This window comes from Myotis lucifugus, unplaced genomic scaffold (genome assembly GCF_000147115.1).
Source record: "Myotis lucifugus unplaced genomic scaffold, Myoluc2.0 scaffold_332, whole genome shotgun sequence".
NCBI lineage: Eukaryota > Metazoa > Chordata > Mammalia > Chiroptera > Vespertilionidae > Myotis > Myotis lucifugus.
The window spans coordinates 1,181,784-1,197,868 of NW_005871380.1; the positions used below are offsets into that span (position 1 = coordinate 1,181,784).

General features: G+C 56.8%; 1 protein-coding gene and 1 pseudogene across 6 annotated transcripts; both read right to left on the reverse strand.

Moving 5' to 3' along the window:
* Positions 1–3,340: 3,340 nt before the first annotated feature.
* Positions 3,341–5,519, reverse strand: LOC102432884 (annotated as a pseudogene).
* A 1,244-nt stretch (positions 5,520–6,763) lies between these two features.
* On the reverse strand, positions 6,764–14,346 carry PRSS27 (serine protease 27). 6 transcript variants are annotated; one of them, XM_023764459.1, is made up of 7 exons: positions 14,194–14,339; positions 11,709–11,849; positions 10,444–10,470; positions 9,604–9,766; positions 8,095–8,387; positions 7,575–7,744; positions 6,764–7,189 (listed from the first exon to the last, which is right to left on the reverse strand). In XM_023764459.1, the coding sequence occupies exons 1-7, from the start codon at positions 14,243–14,245 to the stop codon at positions 6,896–6,898; spliced, it is 1,140 nt and encodes a 379-aa protein (XP_023620227.1). In that variant the 5' UTR covers positions 14,246–14,339; the 3' UTR covers positions 6,764–6,895. The 6 variants fall into 6 exon arrangements, with proteins under 6 accessions (XP_023620227.1, XP_023620226.1, XP_023620228.1 ...); XM_023764458.1 differs by having other exon boundaries at positions 8,095–8,429; XM_023764460.1 differs by having other exon boundaries at positions 8,095–8,366; positions 14,194–14,337.
* Positions 14,347–16,085: the final 1,739 nt, after the last annotated feature.

Below are 16,085 nucleotides of genomic sequence, written 5' to 3' on the forward strand. Positions count from 1 at the left end.
TGGGAGAGGTTCCAGAGTATATCGGTGTCCCTGTCACAGTCCTCAGATTGTCTTCTGTTTAGCCAAGGACTGGAAAGGAAATAGCCATCTAATCTGGGTCCTGAGGTTGATGAGGGAGCCCTGCCCCTCGGTCCTCATCCCCCAAGCATAGCCTGCCTGCCATGGGGGTGTGTGAGGAGGGGCAAGTGACAGCTTTCGGGGCAGCCTCGGGGCCACCAGCCCTGTAGCTCCAGGAAGCCAGAGGACAGGACAGGAGGGGAAGGCGGGTGCTTGGTGTGTGCAGGCTCCCTTCGAGGATCCCCAGCTGCTGGGCCTCCTGCAGAGCCCATGTCTGGAACCTTCCACGGCTCTGCACAGGGGCAGGGCACCAACCCTTGACCCCTTGCTTTGCCCCTCCTCTCCCCTGTGTTTACTTGTGTCCACCCAACAGGTGCTTCTGGCATCTTTCGTCTTGCCCTGAGCTGGTGGCAGTAGCTGGTGGGTGCCCTGTTACCCACCGGTCACTGAGCCCTATAGGGGCAATGAAGAGTCAGCCTGTAGGGAATCTGTTAGTCCCACGGAGCCTGTGGCAGGCCTGCGGGCGCTGAGGCCCAGGTGCGCCTTCAGCGGAAGCTGCTCCACTTCAGCACCTTCGGAGCGAGCTGTGCTTCCCTGAGACAGACTGAAACTCTGACACATGCACAACCCCCGGGTGGAAAGAGGTGAGTCTCTGGCTTTAGGGGCTTTGATTTACACCCCTTCTTGTTGTCCCCTGCTCCATGCCTCCTGAGCACCTGAGCTCTTGGTGGTGCACAGACCTAGGGCTCTGCTCGAGGCACAGTCAGGCATCCTGCTACATCAGAGCCATGGCTGACCTCTGGTCCTTGAGGCTAGAAGGTTCTCCAAAGTGTTCTTCCTGCTACTGACCTAGACCTGGTCCTGCCACACCCCGCCTGGCAGCTGGCTCCTGAGGTTCTGCTTGGAGACAGTGGAAAGTTGTGTCAGAGCCACACCCCTGCCAAGGGTGGGCAAGGGGACTGGTGACAGATGGGGGCATGTCTTTCCTTAACCTCCGTTCACAGTACTAAGTGTGCTGTGAACTGTGAAAGGCATGAAATACATCTGCTTTCCCTTTTAATCTCCTGGTCTCTCCAAGAGTATTTGCCCTTCCTCTCCACAGCCCGCTGGTCGAGCATCTGCTCTGGGTCTGGGCGGGGACAGTGTTGGGGGAGCCCAGGGATGGGGGAACTGTGTCCAAGGTCATGTGCTGGCCACCACCTTGGCTGCATCAGGGGCCCCACCTGGGACCCCAGACTCACCCTCCCAGCCCAACTGGGCGTGGTGCCACTGGAGGCTAGGCTGCCCTGCCATCTGTGCCCCTCCTCATTGGCCCCACAGAACCTGACCAGACGCCTGCCCTGTAGTAGATCAGGAGGGAGTGTTCATGGGGGACTCCAGGCCACAAAGAAAGCTGGGACAGCAGGCTGGAGGAGGCAGAGACAGGGTGGCAAGTCCTCTGAGAGGAGCCTGCTCTTCACCCATCTCCAGGCAGTAAGGCTTCCTTCTGGCCTCCCACAGAGGCTGCAGGGAGCTTTCCCCCAGAGACCACCAATCTCCAATCACAGGCCTGAAGCGTCCCTTTTTAAAAAAAATATGTTTTTATTGATTTCAGAGATGATGGGAGAGGGAGGGAGAGAGAGAAACGTCAATGATGAGAGAGATTCATTGATCGGCTGCCTCCTGCACACCCCTGCTGGGGATCGAGTCCAAAACCCGGGCATGTGCCCTGATGGGAATTGAACCGTGACCTCCTGTTTCATAGGTCAATGCTCAACCACTGAGCCACACCAGTTAGGCATGAAGCTTTTTTTGAAGGTGGGGTTTGTTTTTTTATTATAAAAGAAAAAATAATTCCTCAGAATCTTAATAAGTGGAAAGGAATATTTCACACTCAGAACAGACACCAGGATACAAAATTACAAGTGTTTAGCCCCAGTGCTGTCCCCCTCCCCTCTAAGAGCAGACAGGAAGGAGACTGGAAGCAAACCAGCAATTCTGTAAAACAGAGACTTCAAATTCCTGCAAATATGATTAAAATCTAAATTGGTTTTGCTTAAAAAATTTTTTTAATACATCAAAAGGCTTGTTTTAGTGACATGCTAGTTCCCTAGAAAATAACCCAATACCCCCTTGCCAGTAACATACATGCTCAAGTAGACCAGCCAACTCATATTTCTAAACCCCTGTGCATACATGTGTCTTTATAAACCAAAGCCAGGGGGCTCGGTGACTGCGGCTGTTTGCTCCTGTTAGCCGACCATGTCCAGAAGGGCAGGCAGGGCACAGAGAAACCCTTAAATGGTAGTGAGGGTATAAGAGCCCCTAACAGCCAACTTTTCAAGCACCGTCACCCTCACCCCCCCTCAAAAGGAGGGCCTTATTTCTAACCAGGCTCCTCGCCTCAAATTTGGCTCCCAGTGACCAGAACGGTTTTTCTCCTTTAGAAAAAGCACACATATCCACACACCCATATATATAATTTTTTCTCATTTAAATACAAAAACAATACTCTGATTTGTGTTATAAACGGAGGACCAAGCAATGAGAACTTTTTCTTCGAAGGTAGGGCTACCCATTCTGTCCCTTTATGCTGAGCTTACCTTCCAGTGAGGGCACTCAGCCCCAGGCCAGGGAAGCAGGTCACTGCAAAGGGGTCACAGTTGGCAGGTAAGAGGGCATCTTCCTGCCTGCTGCCCCCACCTTTCCTAATTCTCACTTTAATTAGAAAGCTGGTTATGCTCTAGCTCAGTGGCTAGAGCGTTGGCCTGTGGACTGAAGGATCCCAGGTTCGATTCTGGTCAAGGGCACATGCCCAGGTTGCAGGCTCCATCCCCAGTAGGGGGCGTGAAGGAGGCAGCCGATCAATGATTCTCTCTCATCATTGATGTTTCTATCTCTCTCTTCCTCTTTGAAATCAATTTAAAAAAAGAAGAAAGCTGGTTATAACCTTTTAAGAAATGGAACTTCCCCACAAAAGGGAGTATCTACCTAACCACAGAGCACTCCCAGCACTCCTACCCCCTCAGCTCCTCAAAGAAGAAGAAGGTCCTCCCCTCCCTTCACAAATACTGTGCTCACTGTCCAGATAGCTACGCCTGTAGGACAAACACCTGATTAACTGAAGCAGTGGTTATGTTTCCCCTCCCCCCCTCCCCACTAACACACTAGAAAGCTTCAGTGATGGGGGGGGGGGGAGAAGGGTGAGTGTGTGTGTGTGTGTGTGTGTGTGTGTGTGTGTGTGAAGAGACTAAGCACTTGACCCCTCTAACCTGGCCAAAGAAAGCAAGAGATATTAACTGGGCACGAGGAATAAAAAAAGATTTTTATATTCTGCCCTGTGAGTTACATTTGTTATGACAATTGAGGGGCGAGAGTGGGAGCGGGATGAAGAAGTGATTGGAAGGAGTTGGACGGCTGCAAGTCTAGTCCACTTAGTTTTTGTACTGGACGGGCTCATCGCCAGTTTTGTTGAGAAGACACGTGTGGATGAGGGCTTCTGTCACTGCGAAGGGGTCACAGTTGGCAGAGGGGTGCCGGTCTTCAAAGTACCCTTCTCCTGGCCCACAGCCCGGGGAATGCGATGCTGGCGCTAAGGTTGGCCACGCCGGCGGAGAAGTCATTGATGTTGGAGGTTTCATTGGATCCAGTTAGCCGCCGGGCATTGTCCCGGCCCCCCTGGGGCTCGTAGGCTCGGATATGGTACTGGTGCCGCCTGCTCAGCCTCTCGATGGACTCCTCTGTACTTCAGACCGTTCTCTCGCATGGCCTTGGTGCTGAAGTCGGTGTGGCCGTCTGCACCATCCCAGTTTCCAGGAATGGCCTTGGGATCAAAGGTTGCTATCACTCCAAAGTCTTCACACGCTCGGTGCAAGATGAAACAGGCCACTCAGAGATGCTCTCCCATGTCGATTCCTTCACGGAGTCCTATCTGGAATTCCCACCGAGCGGGCACGGCCTCGGCATTTGTCCCTGCGATCTTGATGCCAGTGTACAAGCAGGCCCGGTAGTGAGCCTCACAGTATCCCTGCTGTAGGCTCTGTCTGCTCCCACGCCGCAGTAGTGCTCATGAGAGTATATTCCTGCTCCATTCCAAACCAGGGATGCTGATTGCTCATCATGTCCATTATCCGTTTGCAGGTATATCTTAAATTAAATTGGTCTCTGCAGGTTTGCGGTTGTACTTTACGACTTCACAGAACACCAGCTTGTTGGGGTCCTTGCGGAAAGGGTCCTGAAATATGGCAGCAGGAACGAGATACATGTCACTGTTGGAGCCTTCAGACTGCATAGTACTAGAGCCACCAAAATTCCACTCGGGCAACTCTTCTATACCCTTGGGCTCGCTGTCCAGGGTCCGGGTCTTGCATCGCAGTCCTTCTCCAGTACCGTCAATCCAGATGTACACAGCTTGGACTTTATCTCCCTGAGGCAGGGACACGTACATCTGCTTGATGCCTTTGTTCAGTGGGAACTCGCCGAGGTGGACATGGTGGAAGTTGCTCTGGGGGGCGAGCAGGCAGCAGGAGGGCAGGGCGGGCAGGCCGTGAGAGCGAGGTGCAGAGAGGAGAAGAGAGGAAGCTGGGAGTGCTGCTCAGACACTCGGCTCTTCTCCCATCCTCGGCTCTCGGCATGAAGCTTTTTAATACCTCCAGAACAGGGGCTGGGGGGTCAGCCAGGCCTTTCTCCAAGGCTGCGGGACCCAGGCCCGACCCTGGTCCCAGCCAGGATGACCCAGAACTTGTTCCTACGGCTGCCCTCAGGATACCCATAGCCTGGGCCTTGGTGTACCTGCTGGCCCCTGAGGGACTGAGAGCCCATCTCTGGTCTAGAGGAGTGTAGCAGACAGCCCAGTCCCCAGAGGGCCATAGACCAGCCAGCAGGGGAGTGGGTCTTCATATGCAGGATAGGGAGAGGCCAGACCCTTCACTCCAGGGCCACCATGAGCCTCTGCCAGTTGCACCTTCTGGTCCTTCCTGCCTGCAGGCAGGGATGTGCCCGGCAAAGTGGAACACAGAGGAATTAAGTATTTGTTCCCACTCTGCCCCCAGGCACAGTTCACAGCAGGTGCTTGCTAAGTTCTTATTCATGCATTCCATAAACAGACAGGCCTGCTTTCTTCATGGCACCAGGTGGGAAGCTCCGCCTGTGTATACACAGGTGTGTGCATGGGCTTGCATATGTGTGGGTGTTTCTGTGTGCATGGGTGTGTGCATGTTATGTACTAGTAAGCATGTGTGCATGAATGTGAACACCTGTGAGTGAAGGCATGGGTGTGCACACATATCTACATGAATGTGTATGTGGTGTGCTAGGGAGTGTGTGCATGGGTATGTGGTTGTATGTGTGTGCAAGGCCTTCCTAGGAGTCTCATCCAGTTCATTATTGCTAAGCATGGCAGGTAAGCCCAGGTACCTTTTTTTAAAAAAAAAATGTTTTTTATTGATTTTGAGAGAGAGAGAAAGGGAGAGGGATAGAGAGATAGAAACATCTATGAAAGAGAAACATCTTTAATCAGGGCTGCCTCCTGCAAGTCCCCCACTGGGGATCGAGCCCACAACCCAGGCATGTGCCCTTGGCCGGAATCGAACCTGGGACCCTTCAGTCCACAGGCTGACGCTCTATCCACTGAGCCAAGCCGGCCAGGGCAGCCCAGGTACCTTTTGAGAGTCAGTCTACATGTGGGGGAGAGCTGACCATGGCCACAGAAGAGGCCTGCTGTGGACCTGTTTGAACCAGCCTGCGAACCTAACGTTGCCCCATGGGAAACATGCCATCATGGCAGGGCCTGAGCACCCTGTGGGCCAGAGCTCCAGAGACCGATTTGTGCTGGATTCCTGGTACTGACAAGCTGCAGCAGGGTGCACTGAGAAGGAGGGGCAGGTCTTCTGGCCGCCCGACCTGGCCTGCTGAAACTGCAGTTCCGGGATGATCCGACGGATCCAGTCATAATGGGAGGTAACCCGGATGTAGACGCCTGGGCGGTTCCGGCAGGCACAGCCCTCACCCCAGCTGACCACCCCAGCTTGTAGCCACAACTGGCCCACCAGGCACATCTGAGGGCCCCCTGAGTCTCCCATTGAATATGGCTCCAAATCCAGCCTCCTCCCTGCAGCTTTGGACTCAGCAGGGGGGAGGTGGAGGCTGAAGGAGAGGTGGAGGAAAAGGAGCTGGGGGTCAAGGGGAACCTGGGAAACAGGGAGTCCCTGGAGGGGCCCCTGCTTACTCCCCACTGGAGTAGGAAAGCATGGTTGTGGGGGCATCACCCCTGATGTTATTTGAAGAAAGTCCTGGGGTGATTCAGACATAGAAAGTGGGGGCTGTGATTCCCCCATGTCCCACAAAGCCCTCTTCCTTCAGGCCCCTCTGCCGGGCCCCCATTCTTTCTGCGGGTTTGGTCGCTGCCCCTAGTGTCCAGCCCAGGGTGCCCTGGGGCAGCACTTAACGGTGAGGGTGGCTGTTGGCAAGGACGATGAGGCAGGCGGGGTGGGAGCAGGGAAGCTGCCTGTGAGGGGATCTTGGGAGCAGGTGTCACGGGACACTGAGGACCTGGGCTCCAGTGAGCCAGCCTCCAGTGGGCCTGCCGCAGCTCCCTTCTCACTGGGAGCCTTGCCCTCCACACACCCCCACCCGGTGTTGCCCCCAACTCACACTCCTCAGTGCACCTCCGCATCAGGTGCCCCTCCACTCCCCTCTTGCCCGAAGGGCCCATACCTGGCAGCTGGAACTGAGGTTAGGTTTTTATTGGAGGGTGAACATAAATAAAAATAACAGGCATTTGAAAGAAGAGAGAAACAGCTATTTACAAATGTACATGTGGGCTCCGGCGGCTACACTCGCCTACCTGCCTGAGCAGGGCTCAGAAGCAGGTGAGTAGGGCCATGAGGACCAGGAGGACAGTGTGGGCTGCCAGGCAGGGTGCAAAGTTTTGAGCGCGGGGCTGCTGGACCCAGGGCCCCCGCTTCTGGCCGCCCGACCTGGCATGCCGAAACTGCAGTTCCGGGATGATCCGATGGATCCAGTTATAATGGGAGGTAACCCGGATGTAGACACCTGGGCGGTTCCGGCGGGCACAGCCCTCACCCCAGCTGATCACTCCAGCCTGTAGCCACAGCTGGTCCACCAGGCACACCAGGGGGCCTCCTGAGTCACCCTGCAGGGAAAGCAGAGGTACCGTCAGAAGCCACACGGGCCTGAGGGCCCACAGGTACACAAGCACACGCACCTGCTTTCCTCCCATTGTCCCTCACCTCCCCACCCTAGGAATGTCCCTGCCCAGCTCCCCTCACCCAGTGGCTGGCCCTTTTTTGGCCTGGGTTGCCCGTTTCTCTAGATCTCCAGTCCACCTGCTCAGAGGGGTGTGTTGAAATTGTATTTTCCTGAGTCCCACTGCAGACCTGCTTTTCTCGGCTGACTACACAGCTGTGGTCTGGACACTGGACCCACCTCGTGGGCCTCCTCGGGCTGGGCTGGCTCTCACCTTGACCTAGGCCTGGGGAGCAGGGCTCAGCCCCATCACAGCCAATCCCAGCCCCTACCTTGCAGGCGTCCTTCTTGCCCTCAGCGAAGCCAGCACACAGCATGTCGTCCTTGATGGTTTTCAGCTGGAAGCCGGACTCCGCGTCTTTGCTGTAGAGTAGGTTGCACTTGGGCGTGTCAATGATGGGCACAGCGAGTTTCTGGAGGATTCGAGGGTTAGGCAGGCGGTCTGGGGAGGGGCAAACAGCCTCAACTCAGTGGGCAGTTCTTGAGAACCACAGCTCTGTCCCTCCCTATTTTGTGCTTGGGTTTAGACTTCTTCTCGCTTAGGGCTTTGTGAAACAGAATTCCTCCCTCCCTTATTCATGCACCAGGCTGGGTTCTGTCTGTCGTCTCCCCACTTTCCCATGGCTCCTCCTGCACCTGCTGCCCCTTCCCCATACCAGCTTCACCCACTTGAGTAGAGATCATGTGTACCAATATCAACAGAAAAAGATTGTTGGTTCAGAGTGGCCCCCAACCTGCCTGGGACCTTCTCTATGGCATGTCCCCCATTCTGTCCCGAACGTGCGGCATTACCTTGCTCACTGGGGCTGCCCCAGCCGGTGGCCCAGCATTCCATGCCCGACTCAAAGATGATCGAGGGGTCAGGCATGCACACGGGGAGGATATAATTGGTGAAGGTCACAGGTGCCTCCAACTCCACCAGGGCCACATCGGCACTGGAGGCCATGCCCTGGTATAGGGGGTTGCTTTCCACCCGCTTCACGCGTGAATACGTGGCATGTGGTCCTGGCTTCACCAGCTGCCGCGCCCCCAGCAGGACCCGGTACAAGGATGTTTCAGAGGTGCTGGTGGGAAAGAGCAGAGAGCTGGTGTGAGGCAGCCCCTCTGAGGTTTCAAAGGGGGAATGGCTGCAGGTTAGATGGAGAAGGGAAAGGGAGTACAGTGGGGCCTTGACTTACGAGTGTCCCGACTAACGAGTTTTTTGAGATACCAGCTGTCTCTCGGCTGATTTTTTGCATTGAGTTGATAGAGTAATTTGAGTTAATGAGCTCGGTCTCGGAACGAATTAAACTCGTAAGTCAAGGCCCCACTGTAGTTAGTTTGTTCCTCTGCTGCCAGACACCTTCCTCCTGCTATCCAGGTCCAGTGCCTGACATCTCTGCACAGAAAAGTAATCTCCAGGGGGACACACATCCGGGTGAGGTGGTTAAGGATGTATGAGCTAAAGCAGCTTTAAATTCTAATTTTAATTTCCAGGTCCACCCCTGGCCAGCTGGGTGACCTTGAGCAATTCACCTATAAAGTTCTCTGTGACTCAGTTTCCTTGGTTGTGAAATGAGGACAGTAAAAGGCTTGCCATGAGGGGTGAAGGAGTTGACTGCCTGCAAGGGAATAGCTGGGGGCCAGTCAACTGGGGGTTGGGCCCAGCCCTTCCCATGAGCCTTGGGCAAGTGAACTACTCCCTCTGAACCTGCATTGCTGAATTTAAGATGCAGAGCTGTGATGAGGCAAGAGCTGAGGTGCTTGGGAAACCCCGAAGGTCAGGGACCAGGTGATTTCACAGTGTAATAGCAGGGATGTATAGCCTGGCCCTTTGGTCAGGAATGACATGGGTGATCTTAGGGTGAGGAGGAGGAAGAGACAATCTACTCCAGTCCTTGGGCTCATCTGTAACCAGAGTCGCAGCCAGGAAAGGGATCTGAGGTGTGTGAGGGGGGATCAGGGCCAGGGCCAGGGCCAGGGCCGGGTCATGGGAGGAGCCTGCCAGCACTTGTAGGGACAGGGCCCCAGTCCTGGCCAAGCACATCACTGGTGAGACCAGCACCCCGACTGGGGTGCAGGGAGCAAAGGCTGGGAAGCAGAGATTGAACCTGGAAGTTAGTCTCGAAGGGAGGACTGGCCAGAAAGGTGGGTCAGTGCTGGACAGGCGGTAGACACTGTCCAAGGTGCTGAAACCTGGAGGGGCATGGGGCTCTGTCAGCGGTGCCCCTGGTGTGGAGAGAGGCAGAGTGGACATAGGCAGTTGATAGTGAGGGAGAGTGTGGGGGGGGGGTGGCGGGGGGGGGGGGGAGGGAGACTTACTTGGAGAAGCAGTGCGCCGCGGTGAGGACCCACCGATCTGTGATGAGGCTGCCCCCACAGAAGTGGCTTCCATTTCGCTGGATGCTGACCTGCCATGGCCACTCGCCCTCCAAGGCATCCTGCCCACCCACCATCCGGTTCAGCATCCTCGGGCGCCCGCAGACTAGGGGAACACAACCAGGGCAGCACTCACTGGGGGTTGGTTCCATCAGCTGATTACCTACCCCAACCCCACATTCCAGCTTCCACTTTCTGCTCAATCCTGGGGCCTCCCTGTCCCTGATCTGCTTGGGGACGTTGGGCAAGTCAGAGACCTGGGCATCAGGTCAGCCTCTGACACAGGCATATCCTTCTAAGCTTTGGGAAAGGACCCCACCCCCATGGCCTCAAACACCTCACTCATGAGATGGTGACACCATGAGGAGGGTTGAGGTAACACATGTAGAGATCTGACCCCATGACCTGACACAGTGGCTCCTGGAAGCACAGTGTATGTTGGGAGGGTCTCACCCAGGGTGGGTGACCCCAAGGGAGTCTGTTATTGTTACAGAAGAATGATCTTCAGGTTCTATCCTTTGCTTCTTTCCTGTCACTTTTTCCTGCCCCATCTCCATGCTTCATGCCTCAATGGCCCTCTTGTGCCATCTGCAATGTACAGACCTTCTTCCTGTCTGGGCTCCAATTCCATTGAGCCACTACTTTTCCTTACTTTGGGATTCCCTGTGCCCTGCCCTTCCAATTTATTCTGGGTCTCCTTCTGGGTGAGTGTGAGAGCCTCTGGCCAGTCTTGCTGCTCTCAAGCCTACTCCTGTCCCCCCACCCAAAGGTCTTGCTGCTTACCGTTCAATGCTTTGGTCATCTGAGTCCCTGAAAGGGAGAAAAGAGGGGGTCATCACCCAACTTTGCCAGAACAGTTTCTCTCCTCCTTTCCCCACTGCTGGTCAGTGTGACCCTCCTTTGCTCCATACCCAGCCCCCTGAGGACTCAGGACAGTCCACAAAGGGACCCAGCAGGAGAGGCCAGGGGCCTTCAACTTACCCCGCAGACCCTCATTCAAGGTCTACAGGCCCAGGCCTATGGGCCAGAGCTTATCTGCAAGGGCAGACAGACTCCTTGCCATACAGGGAGCTAATCAGAAGATTCCAATGAGGGGGCCATGTCACGGTTTGACTCTCCTGCTTAGGGCAGGATGGCTCCTCTAGTTCCTGAAGAGGTCTCTTCCTCCACACCCCACACACATCCTCGTCTGGAAGCACTAGGGAGGATCCAGCCTTAAGGCCTGATGCTGTGGGGTCTGCATTTCCCACCTTGGACAGCCTTGAGCTGGGATAAAGGAAGAGTCCCTGAGAGCGGCCTTTGCATTTCAGAGGTCTGGACGTTCTCACAGTCTGTTCCAAGGAGCATGTCTCCAATCTAACTTCAATCCCAAGGCTACAGCCCAGCCCACGGCTCTCTCTAGTCTCAGGGGAATACAGAGAAGCCAGTCAGCGGTCATTGCGGGTTAGTCTTCCCAAGATTCCAGATTCCCAAGAGCTGACCCTTCACTCAGGCATTTTAGCATGCCCTGCAGGTGGAGCCCAAGACCCTCTGCTGGGCCATGGCACCCTGAGATGGGGGAGGTGGGGGGACAGGTAGAGGAATGAGGTAGAGCTGTGCTTGGGACCCATCTCCCCAGGACCCACTGCCCCTCACATCTCTGGACACAGACACAGGGCCTGCTGCTAGGCCTTTACAGGAACGTCAACCCCAGCCTTGAGACACCAGCCTGGGCAATAGCCTCATCCACTGCCAGCAACAATGTGGAAATACCTGCCTGGAGAGAGAGAGAGAGAGAGAGAGAGAGAGAGAGAGAGAGAGAGAGAGAGAGAGCCTCCCCCAGCATATCTGGTTCACTGGGGACAAATCTGACCAGAGCTGGGGTGAGTGGCTCAGGACAGCCCCGCCTCACCTCAGCCCCCAGAATTTCTCCTGTGTCTCAACTTCTTTCAGGGCATGGAGGGTGGGAAAGCTGCTACTGAACCTGTCCTCACTCTAATCAGAATGGTAACCAGCCCCATGGAGGTGAGGGACCCCTGGGGTGGGAAGCACAGGGCTGAGCTGCGCACCTCCACGGGGTGCCCAAGGAGGACCCTGTGTTCTTTTTGTGGGACCCCCAGTCTTCCAGCCAGACTCCAAATCCAAGGCGTGCACTCCCCAGTGCCGAGGTGTTGGGGTTGGATGATGCAGTGAGCAGGAGGTGGGGAGAGCTATGGATGTGGCAAGAAGAGGAGATAGACATGTGGGGGTGAGAAGGTACAGGCGGGACTGACCATTCTTCAAAGTAGAAAGGGTACCAAGCAGAAGTGCCAGGGCAAGAGTGAGACCAGCCTGGTCCAGTGAATGAAACAGGAAGTCTGTCCTGGACATTCTGCTCATGGATTTGTGTTGCAAGGTGCCCTTTGAAAATGCAAATATCCCCTGGGACGGCTGCTCCCTGGAGCTCCCTCATCTTAGCACCATATAATTTAGTTAGATTCATAACACCTGACCCCCAGCTCTTTCTAAGGCAGTGGTTCTCAACCTCAGCTGCACATTAGACTCACCTGGGAATCTTTTTAAAATCCTGATTTCTGGGCCTCATCCTCCGGAAATTCTGTTTCTTTGTTATGGGGTGGGGCCACCACATTAGTAACAAAGAAACAGAATTTCCAGAGGATGAGGCCCAGAAATCAGGATTTTAAAAAGATTCCCAGGTGATTCTAATGTGCAGCCAAGGTTGAGAACCACTGTTCTAAGGCCTGAAGCTTCCGCTTGCACATGATGCTCCAGTGCACTCCTACCCCCCGAGCCCCATCCACCCACCAGCACTAATGTACTCACAGGCTTGTTTCCTCCCTGTGGGAATTTTTCAGGGCTTTGTCCTGGTTCTCCCCATAGCCATCCCCCTTCCCGTCCATGCAGATGGATCCAGGGTCCACTCCCAGGATCAAGTGCGCATGCCGGGGGCCTGGCAGGACCCCTTTGAGGCTTTGCAGACTTCCTCACCCCAACCTAATGCAACTCTGCTTCTCATTCCCACTGAATCCTCTGGCTTCTGAAGGTTTGCTCACAACACATCCCTTCCTGGAGGCCTTTTACTTCTGGTCTCTATAGCTCCAAATCCTACAGGTCCTAATCCAGATTGAGGCATAGAAGCAATGCCACCTCCTCTGGGCGGCTCTCTTGCTTGCACTGGCATTTGGGAAGCCTGGCTGCCTCTCCTGAACTCTCAGTCTTCCCTCCAGGCCTCACAGAGCTCTGCCCACCTGCTCCCCTGGAGGTAGGCTTGCTCACCTCACCTATTGGCCCAGGAGCTCCTTGAAGGCCCACATCCAGGGGCTTGAGCCCAGGGAATATAGGGGGACAGAAGGAGGGTGGCTACGGGGGCTGGGCTGACCAGGAAGGGGTGGAGACCTGGGCTCTGCAGGGTGGGGGTCCTGTCAGGGGCTGGGTGAACTGGCCATGGGGTCAGGCCCCTTGTCTGGGTCCAGGGCCCCCATGCTCCTGCAGCTGGTGGGGGCTTGGCTGGTGGGGATGGCAGCCCCAGGAGGAAGAGTTAGAGGTGGGGGTGAGGAGGGTGTTGAAGTCAGGTCTCTGGTTACAGCTGTTTGTGAGTCAAATGCAGGCCTCTGTTTCTACTGGCATCGACCTTGATTACTCAACCCGGCAGGAGCCATCGCTGTGTTAACACCGCCTGACAGAGTTGGGCTCCCTCAAAGAATATGGTTATTCTTATGCCAGGAGGCCAGAGTGGAGGCCTGGGGGGGTCAAGGGAGGCTGGCCCTCCATACCGAAGTGCCACCCTGGTGGGATGCCTGGAGCCATGGCCAAGTTGTGGCCTAGTATGACCCAGCCCGGCCCTGGGAGGTGATGTGAGGACAGGGAAGTGAGGTGGTGGCTGGACTGGCCAGGCCGGCCCCGGAATGCGGGAAGATTTCCCTGGTAGAGAGCAGCCCGCCCCACCAGGAAGGGCCTGGCAGGTGGGGCTCCCTGGCTGGCACCTGCTGACCCAAGCCCATACCCTTCCTCTCAGGTGGGAGTAGGAGCCTGCATCCCTGGCCCTCACTCTTCCCTGGCTCCCCACTGAATCCCCACCAGCTTCCTGGGGCTCCCAGGCTCAGGCAGCAGCTCCGCCCTCTGGGGGCCCAGCTGATGGCCATTCAGGGATTTGGAACCCAGGGGCCCTGAGTTCAGGTCCTGTATTCATGCAGCCTGTGTCTTCATATGCAGGATAGGGAGAGGCCAGATGAGAAGAAGCAGAGGCAACAAGCCCAGAGCTTGGCCAGTGAGTGCGGGACACAAGTGGGGGGAGGGGAGCAAAGGCCCTGCCCATGTCGCTGCCTCTTGGGCCTGTGCCTACACCCCCATCCGACCTTCCCCTCTTCACTGCCCCAGGTGGGACATCTGGACTTTCCCACCTGCCTGGGAGGCCCCACCATTGGAGCAGGGGAGGGGGCCATGTGCTGCAGCCCCAGGCCTGGCCAGGGAGTGGGCTTAGCTAGAGCTCCAGGCAGGGCAGAGGAGACCCCTCTAGGAGGGGAGGAAAGACTTCCTGCAACACCCAGGACTCACCAAAGCGAAGCAGCAGCAGCAGGAGCAGGGCCACAGCTGGCGGCTGCCTCATGATCTCAGGCCTGGCTGGGGCGCCGGGTCGGGGACAGCAGTGGCGGGATCTCCGAGAGCACTAGTGTGAGGTACTGGCCTCCATGAAGTGGGGTTTTATGCTGGAGGTGAGTGTCAGCTTGGCTATGCCACCCAACCTGTTGGCCCAGCCTGCCCAGCTCCTATTGGAGGGAAGGAGGCACTCCAGAACCTCAACTCCTCCATGACCTGGCCCTGAACCCCCTGAATCCCAAAAGGCCAAACCCCTCACCCTAACACCTTAGGGTCCTGGAGTAAGGGTGCACCTGTCTCATTTGGGCACTTGTGGCCTGGGTTTTCTGCCTGCCACCCTGAACTGACCACAGGTCTCACACAGGCAAGCTGACTGCAATCCACCCGGGAGAATTTCCCTGTGTCATTCAGTCATTTGTTCATTCATTCATATTTATTGAGCACCTACTATGTACCAGGCATCAGTGAGCCGGAGTCCAGGCTGGGGCTTACATTAATGTGTGTGTGGGGTTGGCAGGGAGAAGTCCAGGTCACCTGTACTTTTGCAACAAGGAACAGCGGGGGAAGGAGTCCAGGTGTGGTTGGGGTGTCCCCACCTGATCCCAGTGCCTCTCATGGGCTCCTCATCCCAGGAAACTGGGTCCCAGAAGCGCCCACCCAAACGTGTTGTCCCAAACACACCCCAGGGTGGCCCCAGCTCGCATTCGCGGGACTGCACCCTCCTCTCCCGACGACCGGGGACCGGGTGGGGGTTGGAGGCTTCCTGGAACCCGCGGGTTCTGGCGGGCGGGGCGGAAGCTGGTTCCGGGAAGGCCGGGCCGCGGGATGACCATCCCCTACGTCCCTCCCTGGGGTGCGGCCCGCCGGCCGGCCAGCCGGGCTCCAGGACGTGTGGCCGAGGCGCAGGAAGCAGCTCGAGGAGGAAGTTTTGGGCACCTGGGGCTGACGTCAGAGCCGGGGTCGGAGCCGGGGTGGCCAGTCCCCGCCCGGGCCGCGGGGTCAGGGTGGGGGCGAAGCCCGGGGCAGGGTCCGCGCTCCCCGCTGGGCCTGCGGTGGGGGCTCTGGGGGGTGGGCCGAGCACCGCCTTCGTTTCCCGCCGGCGCCAGGGACACGTGTGGATGGGGTGCGCTGTGGTGCCGCCGCAGGAGACAGTGGGGGGCCCCCACCCCGCTGCCGCCGTGGCCTCGGCGGGCGCTCGGGTCAGCGCAGCTCAGGCCTCCGGTGGACGCCGGCGACACTGCGGCGGGTGGGGCGGGGTGCGAGGGCGGGGCCGCCTCCTCTGCTCCCCGCGGCCCGCGCCGCCTCTGCCCCCCCCCCCCCCCCGCAGTGCCCCTGGAGCTCACGGTGGGGGGTCTGGACGAGCGGGGCTCCCTGCTGGGCTGCAGGGGACGAGGGAGCGCAGGGGGTGGGAGGGAGGATTCCAGGCGCATTCGTTCCTTCATGTGTTCCTTCCAGCGTATTTTTAAAAATATATATTTTTATTGATTTCAGAGAGGAAGGGAGAGGGAGAGAGAGATAGAAACATCAATGATGAGGGAGAATCATTGATCGGCTGCCTCCTGCACACCCCCCCACTGGGGATCGAACCCACAACCCGGGCATGTGCCCTTGGCGGGAATCGAACCTGGGACCCTTGAGTCCGCAGGTCGCCGCTCTGTCCACTGAGCCAAACCAGCCGGGGCCAGAAGTGTTTTTTGAGCACATTTGATGCCCGACACTGTTCCAGTAATGGGGACCAGCGAGGGGAGCCACTCAGTCCTCAGCTTAGGGTGTGGAGGAGAATATGTCTGACCACAGGCTGTGGGAAGTGTTTCAAAACGTCCAGCCCCACATTTCTCCAGGCACCTGGT